Raw genomic sequence first — 16498 nt, forward strand, 5'->3', positions numbered from 1 at the left:
CAACACTCCCACCTCTTACCTGGCATGCACCCTGTGCCTTAGGGAGGGACAGCATCCCACCAACACAGTTCAGTCTGACCTCATCTGCAAAGACCTTATTTCCAAATAAGGCCACAGCTGTAAACACTGGGGTTCAGGACTTCAGAATGCCTTTTGGGGAGCCCGACTGAACCCATAACAAAATGTAGTTGGCCCAAAGGAAAACAAGACATGAAGGGCTGTGACCCCATCTCCAAACCTCTGGCAGGTTCTCCCCATTTGGAAATAATAGGCCTGGACGATGTGGCTGTAAGGAGAAGAAATGGGACCAAAGTGTAGATGGCCCCAAGATGGACTCACTCTCAAAGCCAGAAACGCTGAACGGCCTGATGTAGACTGGCATCCCAGGAGGGCAGGCCGGAGGCCCACCTTGTGCCTGATGTGGTGGCATTTAGAGGGAACGCTGGACTAAATACTAAGGTCCAGGCCTCCCAGCAGCAGCCAGGCCATCCTTGGATAGTCTGTCCACTATGGAGTGGGCTCTGCCTCATTCCAGTGACCGACCCCTGACTGCAAAGGCAAACCTCATCTGCTCATCATTTTTCTTCCTTTTGGTGTCAAGGACAGCTGGAGAGCCCACAGTCAGGGCTATTAAGAAAAAGGGGATCAACAGAGTCAGAAGAAGTAAGACCACACAGAGGACACCAATATCCCTGATCCCAAGCTGTGCCCAAGCCCTGACAGCAGAAAGCACCCCATGTCCCCAGGTCAAAGTGTCAGGGGCCAAGGCCCACAGACCAGGGTCAGAACTGCTAAGAAAACAATCTATGGTTTGTTTAAAGGCAGGAGGCTCTCCCTGGGAATAACATTTACATAAGAAATAGCAGTGGCATTGCAAGTTGAGCTTGTTTATGTTTTTAAGAAGCAAAGTCTTGTCTGTGCTGGGGAGATGCTGCTTTCCCAAGTGCCTTTTCACTTCACCCCAGATGCTCACCTCTCCACGGGGTCCCTAAGCATGACAATCAGCTTGGCATGTGGCTGAAAGGCGTGAATGAAGTCCTGGGTCAGGAATGGCGGCTCCCCATCGGTGCTGTTGTCGTAGAAGAAGGTCCAGGCATTGTTATCCCACATGGTGGAGGCGCTGGCCTCCCCTGGAAACGGAAAGCCCCGCAACTGAGCAGCTGCCGCTGGGGTACCGGCTCCCAGGCGAGTGAGCCAGAGGCCCAGCCAGGCTCGCCTGCCTCCCTCTTCAATAGCCATGACAGATGAGCCGGTCAGCCATGGCCAGCAGATGGACTCCAGGGGGAGGAGGGCCAGCGCTCCCCCCACCACCTGGCTCCCGCCCCCACCCCAAGGACCTCTGTTTGGAGACTCAGGCCATCCACAGAACACTGAGCGTCCTCCGCCCCCAGCCCGTCTTCCAGGGTGAACAGAAATACAACCATGACCAGCACCCAGACCCTGCATTTCACAGCGTTTAGCTGCTGGCAGCGCAAGCTCTGTGGCATTTGGAAAGCCTCTAAGACACATCAGGGAGCAAGGAATAGTCTGGGGACGCCAACCCTCTACAGGGAGTTGGGCACAGCTCGTCTGTCTTCCTGGCTCCCCGGTGGCTGGTCGCGGGTACACTCTAGGACCCAGCAAGGGAAGACCACCAGAACCTCAGGGGCCTCAGCCTGGCATCTGTCTCTGAAAGACCATCTGTCCCTGCCCACCCCCTCTCCTGTCTGCACACAGCTGGCACTCACTCAGTGCTGGCTGGTGAACAGGCCCCAGCCCGGTTATCACCGTCCATGTGACCAAAGGATGAAAGAGCTGAATGCACCCCGGAGGACAGAGGTAAGGCCAAAGCAGGCATTTGGACAAGGCTCCCTCCTGCGGACGCTGAACCAATCCCGTTTTCTGGTTTGTTTTTTCGTGTCTGTTAGGACTGTCTTCGGAGATTGAGAAAGAAAGGCAATCAACTCGTTCTATGCTTGCTTTCCTGAACGGGGCACAGACTTCTCTGACAACCTCCAAGTCACCTCCTCGGGGAAATCCAAGTCAAGGCACATGGTCTCGTTTCTGTTCTGGCCTTTCCCCTCCCTCTCTGGTTTTTTAAGTCATGACACCCTTGGATACAGAAAAGACCAGTCCACCGGGAGGCTTCTGAGCATCTACTCACATGAAAAAGAGAGCGTAAAAGACAGGTGCAGCATCTGAATCTAGACTGGCACCAATTATGTCAGCTCTCCAAGGGAACTGGTCCAGAGCCACAGAGGCATGTGTCCCTTGTGTCCCTCTGTCTGTCTGCCATCTGTCCGTCATCCATCCCTCACCCACCTGGGAACCATCATTTGACGTCTAATAGGCACCCTGCTTCGTGACAGGTGCTGGGACAGATGAGGGAAATGAGACAGGCATGGACCTCCCCTCTTGGCCCTCACAGTCTAGGGGAGACAGTCCAAGAAGCCATCAGTACCACTTGAGGGTGCTAAGAAGAGTTAGGGCCAATGCCCCACAAGTGGTCAGGGGCCTTCCAACATGCCAAAGCCCCTACCCCATGGAATCTATCCACCTGGGTCCTGAGCCCTGTGTGCCTCTCACTGCAGAGGAAGGACCCCCTCTGACCCGTAGCCATGGTGATGAGACCGTCCATCTCTGCTGAGGACCTAACAGGGGAGAAGGGCTGAGTCAGAACTGAATCCTGCATCAGAGTTGGGCAAAGCCTAGAACTGGCCTGGGCCAACAATCCCATCTCACAGATGTGTCTACTGAGCCCAGGACAGAGGCCTGACTCTTCACGTGGCACAAAGTGGTGTCACGGGTGGTGACAGGCAGGACCAGATGTCCACTCTTCCTCTGCCTCTGCACCTGCTTATCATGCCACAGGCTGCCACGAAACACACCCAACTCTGCTTGAAGTAACTATCAGTGTGGTATTTTTATTTCTTCTTCTTCTTTCTTTCTTTCTTTCTTTTTTAAATCTAACAATAACTAAAATTAGGAAACCAAACAAAGACTTTCCTTTTTCATTCATTACCTAAATCTCTGTTTCCTGGCCCTGTGTAAATGTTTGTGGCTCCTTCATAGAACCTGAGACTTCTCCCAGAAGCACATGTCATGTGCATTATGGCAAAATATTAATTAGACTTACTGTTTGGGGTGTTCGCCCTGATTTTGCAATACATAAATAAGTAACGGCCAATTCATACTGCAGGTGGTGTAGGGGGAGGTGGGCTGGGTAACAATCTCACTGGCTCCTGGTGACTTATTTCTGAGTTTGAAAAAAAAATCGATCCTTCAGGTTTGGGGCACATATGCCTGCTCCCTGGACATGGGCATGCAGGAAGGAGTTCTCATTGAGCGGCTGATCTGAATTCATCCTGCTCACTCAGAGGCTCATTTGACCTGGAGAATCAAGATATAATAGGTCTAGGAAGACAAAAAATTAGACCACTGCCACAAGTAACCAGCTTCAGCAATATGTAAGATTAAATGTCCATCTTTCAGAACACATCAGCCAGCCTCATCCAGTTAGATATGCTGGAAAAATAAGTCCAGAGACAGAATGCGACCTGATGACCAGAGTTGATGACTTGTATGGGATACTGGAAATTTGCCCAAAAAAATTGTTAGGTGCTCTTACAATAAAAAATAGACAGACAACTATTCAAGGAGACAAACATGCTAGTTTGCTGGCTATAGTGATCATATCAAAATATCATGTATACACCTAAATATATGCAATAATCCTTAAGAGCATAGACATATTGGTTTTCAATAAGACACACTTGCATTTAAAAAAAGAAAGACTTAATCAAAAAACCTCATTTTGAATGCAAAGGCATTTGGTGGATCAGGCAGGGTCTTTTAATCAGCAATTAGTCCAAAAATGCTACACTGAGTTCTGTCCATGTCAGGGAATGCAGTCTCCAGCCTCATGCAGCCCCAGTAACCCAGTTATCAAAGCTAAAGTATTAAATCAATGACTAATTGGTTGCAATTGGGGGGGGTCTTTCCAGGGATTGAACTCAGGAACACTCAACCACTGAGCAGCATCCCCAGCCTTATTTTGTATTTTACTTAGAGACAGAGTCTCACTGAGTTGCTTACCACCTCAACATTGCTGAGGCTGGCTTTGAATTTGCCATCCTCCTGTCTCAGCCCCCCCAAGCCGCTGGGATTTACCACCATTTAGCACCACTCTGCCTGGCTAAACGGTTGCAGTTATGATCCCCCAAACTTAAATCAGTAGATTATACAAGAAGCCATGTCACATACCCCTACTTAATTTAAGTTAAAACAGACATGGAAACTGAAAAAAAAAAAAAGTCATTTCAGCCATATTGAGTCTGCTTGGAGTTACAAAGTGGACTAGGCTTTTCTGCTTTGTATTGATGTTTCAAACGAGGTGAACATTTTACACAGGCCTAAGAGTGATAGCCAGGTGGGGAGTTGGAGGCTCAATGGTCACTGCAGCCATTGGCAAGGGCTTTGCAGGTGAGGCAGAGCTGAGCCAGGACCCCAGAGAAGACCCCCCAACCCCGCCCAGCCCTGGGGGCCACGCAGACACCGTACCAATAATGATTTTGTTCATCTCGCTCGGCTCCCTTGCTGAGCCGGCCTGCAGGCCCTGATGGATCTGGTGTGCAGCCAAATCAAAGAGGTCCAGGTAATCTTCCACAGGGTAGCGGTCTCGCAGCCCATCTCGAAGGCGGACAATTCCTACAGGAGCCAAGAAGCCAAAGTTACTCAGGACAAACTGTCACTGCTAGGATGGTGGCTTCCTGGAGAATGACCTTAGACAAGTTAAAGGCCCCTGGGGCCCAACTGCAGCAGCCAAAGGCTCAGCCCAGGTACACATCAGAGGGGGACCTGGGTGGAGGGGGCCTCAGCCAACTAGCTGCCCGGTTCCAAGGCACACATGCTTCATGGGGTGGAAGGCACCAAAGGATGGGGACCTACTGAAGAGCTACAATGTGTCTATGTGGTGGGCCAGAGCTCGGGACTGGCTGATGTGTGTACCCGCTGAGATCCTAACGTGTCCAGGCAGCTCCAACACCCAGGACACACACAGGGTAGCCAGTCAGGAGGTGACACCCTGTCCTCTTCCTCTTGGTCACCTACGTGTTCCAGTAGTGTGCCATCAGTCCAAATGTCAAGAGCCATGATCTTCCCCTGGGTGGACACAGTTTCTGGGATCAGCCAACTTGGCCCTTGCTTTAAAAATGGGAAATTTCACTTGTGAACATTTAAAACACACCCCCAGACACCACAGCCGTCCGGGTTAGCATAAGTGGAAAGAGTCGGGTCAAAACAACATGAGCTTCAAGGTGACGGAGCAGCACCAGTGTCCCAGGCACACCCTGTCCTTGCCTGTCCTGTCAGTGGCCAGCTGGTTTGCATTAAGGGGAACAGTGGCCCAGAGGGGAGTGTACCCAACAGCGGGGCGTGGGCTCAACATGGTGGAGCCCTGGCTGCCATGCAGCACTGGGAAACCACAAAAGAAACACACCTTCACCCGCCCCAGGCTGACAGCCAAAGGGTGAGACCAAACATGGGTCAGGAAGCACTCAGAAGCTGGCCTAAGGAAGACCCTTGAGGTTCTCTCTAGGCAGCCTGGTCCTCATGCAGAGTACACCCTGGGGCCTCCCAGACTCTGGCAGACAACCGGCCGGGTATCGCCCCTTAGCTCCAGTGACCAAACGTCTCCTGGCAGAAGGGAAAGGTCACCGAGAGGAAAGAGTGACCGGAGGGCCACAGGATGCTTGGGGCTGGGTCCACAGTCAGCCCTGAGGCAAAGCGGGTAGAAAGCAGGGACTCGGTTGTCTCAGTGGCACCTGATACTTGTGCGGCAGTCAGGGCAGGCCAGAGGAGCTGAGCCCAGGGCAGCTGCGTCTCCTCCACGTGTGGAGGCTCCAGGAAGCAGCCCAGAGCAGGTGCTGGCTACCACTGCCCAGAGGTCTGCTAGGCCCAGGCCCGGGCCCAGGCCCTCCCTGCTCACTGCAGGGGTCACCTGCCAAGACTCTTTAGGTTGGGAAGAGCTACCCGATCTGCACTGTTCCCTTGCCCTACCCTCAGCTGGCACGTAGCTGGGGACGGGTTCCAGCCTGGGTGTGGTGAGGTTGGGTGACGAGGCCCTTCAGAGGTGCACAGGTCAGGGAGGCCCTTCCTGGAAGGGATTAGCATGGGTCTCTCATGAGAGTGTTCTTCAGGAAGCCAGGCCATCCCATCGCTTGGCCTCTGTGGCACATGGCCAGTTCCCTTCTATTTCCAGGCTATGTCATCATGCAGCCAAGGGCTCTCCCCAGAAGACCAGCACCATGCTGTGTGGACCCTTCAACCCTTAGAATCCTGAGTCAAATAAATCTCTTTCTTTGTAAGCTACCCAGCCTCTGGTATTTTGTTACAGTAACACTAAACTGAGGGAGGCAACTGTCTAATAAATGGCCCACCTCCTCAACGGCCCAGCCCTGCCCACTTCAGGGAAGGAATGAACCAGAGGGCAGCTGGAAGGAGCCACCAAACGCACCAAAGCGCTTCCGGGTCCACCAGTGAGGCTCCTTGATGGCCGAGAACTTCACCTCCGGGTGCAGCCGCAGGCGGTCGTAGAGGTCAGTGGTCCCGCACTTGGGCTGCCCGATGATGTAGAAGTGCGGCAGGCAGCGCAGTCGGAAATGCTTGCCGTGCGCATGCGACAGGTGGCCCCAGAAAGCCTTGCGCAGCACATCGAAAGTGGAGCGGAAGCGCTTGGAGTAGAGCACGTAGGAGTTGGTCAGGTAGGGGTCAGTGGTGTTCCTCCCGGAGAACTCCTCGTACCAGCAGGGGCTCTTGCTGTTGGGCAGGAACTTAGAGGGGATGACTGAGAACATCTGCCATGAGAAGAGAAAAGGGAGAGCGGCCCCCAGGGAGGAAGAGTTAGCAGAAAGATGGCCACCACCATGCCATCGCGCCCCAATCCCCGTGTGTGCTCCAATCTGAACTGTGTTTGACAGCGATTAACAGCTAAACTTGGTAGGCAGCCAATGACTATGTTTTCTTTTTCCAAAAATAAAAACCAAAAAAAAAAAAAATGGAGAGAAAAGGAGATTAAATGAAGATAAATGTAGATAAAGACTTAGATAAAATCCATCCTATCATGATGTATCTCTCCCACACACACAGCAATCTAAATTAAATAGTTGGGACCTTTCTTGTTAGTTGTACATTTAAATAGCATCAAAACATGGATAAGCATAGAATTATTGAAAGTGAAATTAAGCCTAACTTTAAAATTCCAAATGATGGCCACCTACAAAACCAACTGTGGCCACCACGGCTCTGTTTCAAGCAAGAAGTCCTAGAACGCAATCATGAGGGGGGCAGTCCTTAAATATTTCTAGCTGGGCTGTTCAGGACTTCAAACCCCCTTCCTGGTGTTTCTCACGGGAGCAGACAGTGCGCCCTGAGCAGCAGCCTGTCAACTCATCCCCACGATCCTCAAGAAATGGGGCTGGAAAAGGAAGCCACCCTCTTTTAAAGTCCACCAGTGGAGGTCAGCGAGAGGCTACTCACGTGCAGCTCCTGCCTCCTGAGGTCTTGCAGGTCGGGGAGCTGCCTGGTGGTGAACTCGATCCTGGCCGTGATGCTGCTGATGACGAGCTGGATGCTGGGATAGTCCTTGACGTAGGACACGTTATTTACAGGGGGCTGCTGGTGATGCTCCTTCAGGTCGCTTGGGTTTTCACCATCCAGCAAGCTGGGGTTGCTGGGGAAGCCCCCATAGTGGAAAGGAGACGAGATCAGAAGCTCCTGGTGAGCCCCAGAAAGGATGTAGGAAGCCATCACCAAGGTCATTATGACCAGTCCAAACACCAGGCTGCATCGCTTCCCCTTCTTAAAGCGCAGAAACCCGCCCCAAGCCTCGTTCCCTTCGGTCCTCACTTCAAGAACAGCGAGCAAGTTCATCTGTTTACTATCCACACGAAGCAGGATCTTGTTTTCTCCTTTGCATGCGGGGCACGCCTGGTGACTCTGGTGGGGGCACCCTCGGCAGCTGACCTGCTGTTTGTGTGTGTCGTCGGCTAACAGCTGTAGGCAGCGGTTGATGCAGGGCCTCATGGTAGTGCCCTTGGACTGGGCTTAGCCGGCCATGGGTGAGCCCCAGGGAGTGCTGGGAAGCCTATGGATGTCCTGCGATTACATCAGATGGCGGGAAGGCAGCAGAGACAGACCGAGACACGGCAGGAACCAACGGGGGAGGAGGGGGAAGCACATGCTTTGGCTTGACTCTGCAAGACAGCCAGGGGGAGTGGCCCCGATGGTCGGCATCGGGAAGGCGGGGAGCGCTTCTGCCTGTCCCTCAGGTCTTCCCCATCACACCACGAGCAGTATCGCTGGGGAGCGTGGGGTCACGCCGCACATCAGGAGCGCTCATGATCTTCTCCTGCAGCCCCGGACTGGCGCGCCATCCACACAGTTGCCCATGAGGGTTTCCACGGTCACATCCTGTGTTCCTTTGGGATGTTTCCTCTTCGTGGGGAGAAAGCTCTTAAAAATGTCCAATTACCTAAACATAAAGAAAGAAGACTGACTGGGTTACATGGTAAGAGCAAGAGCCCAGGGACGCTCTTCCAGACAGGAATAGCTGTTTGTTTCTCTCCTCCTCTTCTCAATTCCAGCCAAGCCTGCTTGGTCTCAACCAAGTCGCAAAATCCTACAGGAGAAAGGGAGAGGTTTCGAGTCCCCGCACTTGGCTTTGGAATTCAATCTCTGCCAACAACTGTGGCCCAGCCACCAACACCAGCAGCAGCACGTGGGACGCCTGGTTCTGGGCTGTCCCCCACCCCCCAGTGTCTCCACCTTCTTACTTCAACTAAGTTAAGGCGTCTTCGCCCCAGGGTTCTGCAACCGTTCCCAGCCTCTATCCAGCCAATGACTATGAACTGGAGGGACAAATTCAGATACTAGTGCCTTCAAGTCAGTGGTAAAAGCTGAAGAATAATCAGGAGAACCGTTAGGATAGGAACACAGAGAAACAGAGCCTTTCCCTCCCAACAGTATCCACGGTCTTTTGCTGGAGCTAACCTTTACTATCAGCTTCAGAAGCAAAAGTTAATGAAAATTTAAAACAATGAAATGATTCTCTCCTTCAGCGGAGTGTATCATATAAAAAACCATTTGGCTTTAAGTTATTAAGCAATTAAGTCCAACGTACAGTGTTCCCCTGAGCAGCGAAACACTTCAGGTCCCGAAATAATTTTCCACTTCCGTCATCCTGGGGAAGACATGATTCTTAAAGATCCATTAACACAGTCCTGTGGTTGTAAAATGTATTGTTGCCCAAAAGACATTTCTTTGTGGATGTCTTAAAAGGAGCACCGAGCGAGCAAAACAAAGAGGCCTACTTGGTTTCTCACCATGGTAGATCCCCTTACTGGCTGCGTGGCCTTGAGCGAGACACCCAACCTCTCGGACCCTTGGCCACTCTCTTATAAGTTTGTAACAAGTACTGAATTAGCTATTATATGTTTACATAAAGCCCAACACAGATTTAACATCCCATAAAAGTTATGTAACATTGATAACTATATCATCAATGATGATGATAACTATTGTGATTTAAAATTGTGATGAACGCCATGGATATTTGAAATGCAATCCCAGAAGGAAGACCCTCGGCCACATGAACTTTCCTTAGTGATTAACAATCCTCTCCTCACACACCCCTCAAACAATCCTGTCCCCAGAGGCGGCATCAATCTACCCTGCATTAGAGTCTCCTTGTCCTGGCTAGAGGTCGGACCAATCAGAACTTTCCAGAAGAAACCTTCCCTTGCATGGAAAAGCCCAGGTTCTGCGTGCTGTCAGTAAGTATTCACGCTCCCATTATTCGGAGAAAAGGTGAGATGGACAAGATGACATGGGATTCGTAGAGCGGGGCTTTACTATGCTAATAATGTCTGTGTCACAAGGAAGAGAATACACAAAATTTGCAAAACAGAATTGACCAAACAATGTTCATAAAGTCTCAAGGAACCAGCATGAGAAGAGCTGGTGAGCCTGGGCTGAGAGGCTGGGGCAGGTGCGTGGGCGGTGAGGTTAGACAGAGGGAAGGTGGGAGGAGCTGGTCTCAGAGCCAGGCCAGAAGGCTTGGGCTCTGGCCTCTTGCATCCCCCAGGGCAGCTGGAGGGCATGTGGGGGGCCTCAAGTCCAGACCTCTGCTTCAGCTGGCTTAATCACCCCTGACCCATTACTTGGTACAAACAATTCTTCCAAACCAAAGAAACAAAAGGGCAAGATCCCCTACTCGGAAAGTCCATCACTAAAGCCAAGAAAACATTTTCTCACATGCCGAAGTCCAGGCCACGTGGGGTCAAAATGAGACTCAACCAGGAGCTCCTCGGGAGGGAGTCTGCACCCTGCAGCCTCTCTCTGCAGAAGGCCTAATTAGATTCTTTTTTAAAACAAACAAACAAACATGGGCTTTGAAGCCTCAGGACAGGAATGTACGTAATCTGGACCCAAAAGAATGGGCAAAACATTCTAATCAAGAGCAAAAGTATCTTATTCCAAGCAACATAAACAAACTTGGGAAGTCAGGGGAGCGACAGGCGGGCCGACTGAGGGACCAGGCCTGCTGTCTACTGGACAGCTGCACCTTGCAGCCACCGCGGCTCCTGCAAGGCTGGCCTCTGACGGCAGAGAAGGCCCAAAACTGGAGGTGTGTTGAACCCCTGGGAAAACACTCAGATACAATGTACTCTCTGCTCCTGTCATTCATTCACTCATCCATTCACTCCCTCCTGGAAAAGACTCTTCTTCAGGCGCTCAGGGGTGGGGCCTGAAGCCACTGCAGGTTGGGGGTGTGTATACATAGAAATACACACTTGGCCTCCTCCCAGCCAGTTTCTGAATCCTAGGATTGCTGAGCGTCCAAGAAGCTGGAAGCATGGTTTGTCATTCACAAGCCTCTTCCAAGAACACATGAACTTATGCTAATGAGGTGACCCTCAGTGAACATCTAGGTGTCTTCAGGAGAGGGACTGGTCACCAAAAAGACAAGCCTTGGTTAGAAGCTTGGAACTTTCAGCCCAGATCCCCCACGTTCCTGGTAGGAACTTGGGGATTGAGGTAATAGCAGCAGCCAGTGAGGTGATCGTCAACTAATGCTACGATAATGGGACCTCCACAGAAGCCCCTAAAGGACAGGGAGCCACGGGGTTGCTCGGGGACATGGGCATGCAGAGGGACAGCACGGAACCACCTCCTGTGTTGTGAGACAGTCCTCCTGGGCACGCCCTGGTATCTGTCCCACTGTCAGCTCCTGAGCTGCCACTTCTGTGATACACTGTGGATGGCGGGAGGAGCCCTTTCCTGAGGGCACTCAGTCACTCAGGGGAGTTACAAAATCCACACAGGCTGCCGTGGGAATCCCCCACCTTTCTGGCCTTTTGAACACAGGCATGTGCCCTGGGGACCCAGTACTCCTGACTGGTGCCCAAAGTGGGGCGCACTTGAGCCCATGAACTCCAGGAAGTAGTGACCCTCCAGCTGCAGTCAGGAGGTACATAATTTGATGGTGTTGGAAACACCCCTGGTGTCCTCTTTGAGAAAAAAAAAAAACTTAGTTTTTACCAAAACACACTGTATAGCACGTAAAATATGCCTCCGTGCAGGTGGGTAAACCATCTCACAGCCAGGCCGGTACATGGCTGGTGCCCGTGGGAGCGAGCGGGAGCCCTGAGTTCAGGCTTCCAGACAAGCGCTCCCATGAGTGAGCTGGTGCAGAGGTGGCCGAGAGGGGCGCTTTTTCCTGGCTGAGCTCTGTCGCACCTGGGACACGTATAAAGAAGGTGCGTGTGAGGTAGCCTCAGGCGCGACACAGGCTGTGAGGACCGACAGGCAGAACCCAGGAAGTCCACAGGCCGGGTTCTCACTGCACCCTGCCTGGGCCAGCTGATTCCATGCCAAGGGCACTGTCCCCCGAACTGCAGGACATTGGGCAGCATCCCTGACCTCTACTTATAGATGCCAGGAGGACCCCTCCCCTTAGATGTGACAACCAGAAATGTCTTCAGACGTGGTCACATGTCCCTTGGAGAGCATAGTCAACCCAGGCAAGAACTGCCACCGGAGGAGAAGGAATCCAAACACAGGGTGACCAGAGAAACTAACATCAGGGGGGACACCCGAGCTAAAGCCTGAATGACAAGAAGGAGCCAGTCCCAGGGAGACCAGAGGAGGCGGAGCCTGTGGAGAGAAGCAGGGGGTCCAGGCCCCTGGGTACTCCTGGAGGGCAGACCTTTAGGGGCGTGGGCTGGTGGGGCACAGGGACCAGATTGGTGAGGAGGCAGGGGCCAGAGCTCGGCTTCCCTGAGAGCCAGAATGTAGAGGGAGGCATACTGCATGTTCTTTCAAAGCGATCTGTACAATCCGTGTAGCTCTTAAATAACTCAGGGAAGAAAAATTAAATCATCAAATTACCACGACTATGCAGGAAGGAAAGCAGATTGCAATCAAGATCAGTAACTGGCCTCTTCCACATGCCATGGATTATCCCATGGGCCATTGTTCAGAAGCCTGGCACTCAAGGTGTTCTTCCTTCAAAAGTACGCAGTGCGTACCCCTGCGCGCCACCTGTCTAGAATGTCCACGTTGGTGCCAGCAGACCCACAGTACACAGGGCACTTGGCATTCCCATGCCCACATCAGCTCCCGTCCTCAGGTGTGCATTTCAGCTCGATGGCTGCCCAGCTGGGCTCCATTCTGTGCCCTATGGGTGCAGGCCCCTGCTGCAGGAGCCCGGCGCCACTGTGAGATCAGATAGCTACTCCCCAAATAGAAAGCCTCCAATCACTCACCTCTGCTTGGGTGCCCCTGTTAACCTGTGCACCCCAGGCATCATTAGCAAGCCATTTATAACAAACTTGTAATTGAGAGACCCAGAAATACCACTTCAGATGAAGTAATTGAATGCCCCCTCAGTGGAAGATCGATAAAGGGCGTCCAATTTCACCCCAGGAAAAACTTATTAAATTATTGTAGCTATAAGCTGATAAAGCAGAAGAAAGGTATATGAAACTTCAAAGGAAATCTGGACAGATTTAAATAAATAGCTTCATTTAGTTAGAACATTTAAATCCGCCCTTGGGGGAAAAGGAAAAAAATAGCTAATTATATTGTTTTACTTTTATATTTTAAGGGGAAAAATCTGATGGATCTTAATTAACCTTTACTAAAATACAAAGCCTCCTTCAGATTGGGATGTCTGGATGCTGGCGTCTCTCTTTAGGCTATATATGTGGAAACACATTTTTCTTTCAAGGAATATTAATCAAAAAGTGAAGCAAGGAATATTTGTTTACATTTAGCTCGAAGATATCAGAAGGTTGTTGCTGAGACCCAGAAGAAAGCTAACAAAACCAGAGTTCTGCACAAAAACCTCGGCAATCTCAATCATATACCTGGAGTTTGACGATTTTGAACACATCATGGTCATTAATCAGAACAAAGCCACACTCCCTGATTGACACTCACCAGCCTCCGCATGGTGGAAAGGACACAGCAATCACCCAGGTCTGAATTCCAAACTCCCATCTACCTAGGGACCTCAGACAAGTCACTTAAGCTATCTGGGCCTTTATACTCCCAGATGGCACCAGGGACCAGCAACAAATCCCCCACAGTGTCTGAGTTAAGAGCCTGAAGTTTGGAACCAAGGTGCCCACGTTTGACCTTGAGCAGGACGTTCAACCTCTCTCTCCGTCTCCTCAGACATGATAGGAAATGATCATCAGATCTCTATTGTCACATTAAATGAACTAATTCATGTAAAGTGCTTTAAAAAGTGTCTAGCCCATAGTAAGTATTCAAAAACATCAGCTAATATTACAGAAGCATCGTCCTGGCCCACACGTATTTGATAAACAGTAGTTTATAGCTATTTGCATTACGGATCCCCGGTTATTACTCCTTATTGATTCAGGCCCTTTGCCACATGAATGGCTTTGTAGTTCTTTCAGCAAAAGGAGAGAACTAGCCCTTCATCCTCTGGCTTGGCTTAGGCGACTTGCTTTGGCGAACAGAATGAGGTGTAGGAGTCCACGTTGCCAGTTGAAGCCCTTAACATGGGCCCTGTGTGTCCACGTGCCCTCTGGCCTCTGTGCTTGGTTGGGCCGAGAGGAGAGTGAGAGGTGAGTGGTGCAGGGCCACCTGGTGGAGCCCGACCAAGAGCTGCTGGCCCCCAGCCCACCCCAGGCTACCCCTATGGCCGTGGAGAAAAACTGAAGGACAGCTGTTCAGAGTCACTGAGCTGGGGGGGGGGTGGCTTGTGACACCATCAAAGCTACACGATCTGCTCTCCTCCAGGTTATGGAGACTCTACAAAGTTAACCTGCAATCATTGTAGGTTTATGAGTTCCAAAAAATGTGTTTGTATGGGTGAAACACAGCAGGAGCAAACCAGGCCAAAGTGATTCACCCACGATTCAGGGACTCCACTGAGCCAGCGCTTGCTCCCTAAGGAAGCCCGCGTAACACCAGAAGCAGAGAAAGCTCAGGCAATGCTGTAAACCGCGATGGGAGCCAGTCCCAAGTCAGGATGCAGCTGCCCAGACCCTCACACTACATTATCTCCTGACAAGTTATGTGTTTATGACAACCGCAGCTGTTTTGTGTCAGTTATGGGGACAACTGACCCCACTCCCCTCTGCTTCTCTTCAGAGTTTCTGTCACTTCCTCCTTGCTCCCTCTCCTTGAGCAAGCCCCTCCCACAGTCCTCTCCAACAGTCACCTTGCCCTAGATCATTCTTCCTGACGTCCAGGACACCTTATCTGTGCTTCGTCGGCAGCAAGGATTCTCTAAGCATGGTTGGCGAGACCTTCCCCAAAATGTGTGCCAAAAAAAAACACAAGCAGAATTTTTTGCTATTTTTAAAGCACACTTAACTCTGTAGTGAGTTCATCGTCAACCTTATTTTTGTTAATAACAGCTTTTCTGCATGCCCTACAGCACAGGAAGCATGCTCCAGGTGACCATCCCATCCATCACCATTGCTATAAGAAAGAGCCATTCATGGAGGCCAAGTCGCCAGGATCTGCAGCCACCTCCTCCCTGGCTGCCTGTCTACGGAGCCCAGGGAGTCTCAACTGGGCAGACAGGTAGGGTGCAGCAAAAATGCTTTCCCAGCAGTCAAAGGTCCCCAAGGCTTTGGACCTACCCTTCAATCCAGCTCAACCTGCCAGCGTCATGACCTCAGGCCATAGACTTAATGATCTGTGACCTGATATTTTTCATCTGTAAAATGGGAATTAAACTATCATGGCCTCCTGGCCGGAACATGAAGAATTAATACACACTCAAGCCGGTACTCAGCACATGGCCAGCCTACATGGGGCAACATGTGCTTTGCACAATTATTGGTGAGTCTGTCAGGCCCTGCTCCAAGGCTATGAGCTCTCAATGCATAATCCCGGGCAGAGCTGTCCCACTTTCCTGTCTGCCACTAATCTGAAGTAATGACAGGGAAGAGGCAGGTGGCGGCTCAAGGCAGGCACACACACGCAGGAAGGGGCCCCGAGCTCGGCAGGGGAGAGGAGCCAGTGAGGATCAGAGGTGATCAAGATCATTTTGAGGCTCTGGAGAGCTCCCAACAGCCCTGGGGACAACTCTGAAAAAGTTCAGCCCTGCAGAGTGACTGTCCCATCCAGAATCGGTTTCATTGCCAAACAGGAACAATTTTCCAGAAATGTGCCCATCCCCAAAGATCTGGGGGAAAGCCAGCCACTTATAAGACGGAGGAGAGAGGCCGCAGAGGGAAACTCCTGCGGGACCCTGGGATTTAACTGCAAAGCCATTTTCAACATGAAAGCACTGGAACATCGTGAAGATCATGGTGGGAGCAGTCAGAGCCCAGGTCCAACCTGGGCAAGCTCCAGAGAAGCTTGCCGCGGGTGCTGGCTGGCAGTATGAGCTAGCCAGCACCCGCGCCAGCCCTGCCTCTTACAGGGAGGAATCCAAGGCCCTGCGTGATTCTGCACGTCCCAGTGGCCAGCAGCTCATGGGGACAGAGGGGGCCTGGGTGCTGCGCAGCAACAGAAATGACCATCCTGACCTCCAATCTGACCTCAGGGTCTAGCAGCTCATCCAGGCCAGAGCATTCCTCTCCCTCTGGGTCCAGGGTCTCCACAGGAATTCCTTTCTAAAAAAAGACCAGCTGTGTGGTCTCACAGAGAAGGGGAGGAAGGGAGGCCTGCAGAGGCAGAGGCTGGCCTGAAATGGGGCTGCCTCCTCTGGTCTCCTCAGGGACCCCTGTGGCCTGGGCCATTGGTTCCTAACCTGTCTGGATTCCGACTCTGCATCACCCAAGCCTGTCTCCTTCAGCTCCCCACCGGGGACGGGCGACAGGTCCAGCCAGGGTGGAGACCCCAGGACTGAGGCTGGCCTGCTGCCAGGCGTGAGGAAAGGGAGAAAGAGGGACAGAAAGGACAGAGGGACCAGGGGCTGAGGACAGGGGAGGAGGAGGAAGGCTGGCCCCATAGGGGCGGAGAGTGCTGA

General features: G+C 51.8%; 1 protein-coding gene across 6 annotated transcripts in view; it reads right to left on the reverse strand.

Annotated features, from left to right (window-relative positions):
• Positions 1-16498, reverse strand: part of CHST15 (carbohydrate sulfotransferase 15) — an 80702-nt gene that overhangs the window by 18441 nt on the left and 45763 nt on the right. For 5 of the 6 annotated variants that reach the window (XM_081268627.1, XM_081268625.1, XM_081268626.1 and 2 more), the window contains exons 2-5: positions 7516-8509; positions 6494-6833; positions 4540-4686; positions 974-1130 (exon numbers count right to left, since the gene is read on the reverse strand). In XM_081268627.1, coding sequence (XP_081124753.1) covers positions 974-1130; positions 4540-4686; positions 6494-6833; positions 7516-8061 — 1190 coding nt within the window. In that variant the 5' untranslated portion in view covers positions 8062-8509. Of the gene's footprint in view, positions 1-973; positions 1131-4539; positions 4687-6493; positions 6834-7515; positions 8510-9157; positions 9182-16498 lie in introns of those variants that run through there. The other variant, XM_081268630.1, reaches the window with a different exon arrangement.

This window comes from Spermophilus citellus (assembly GCF_964194105.1).
Source record: "Spermophilus citellus genome assembly, chromosome: 15".
In the NCBI taxonomy this organism is placed as follows: Eukaryota; Metazoa; Chordata; class Mammalia; order Rodentia; family Sciuridae; genus Spermophilus; species Spermophilus citellus.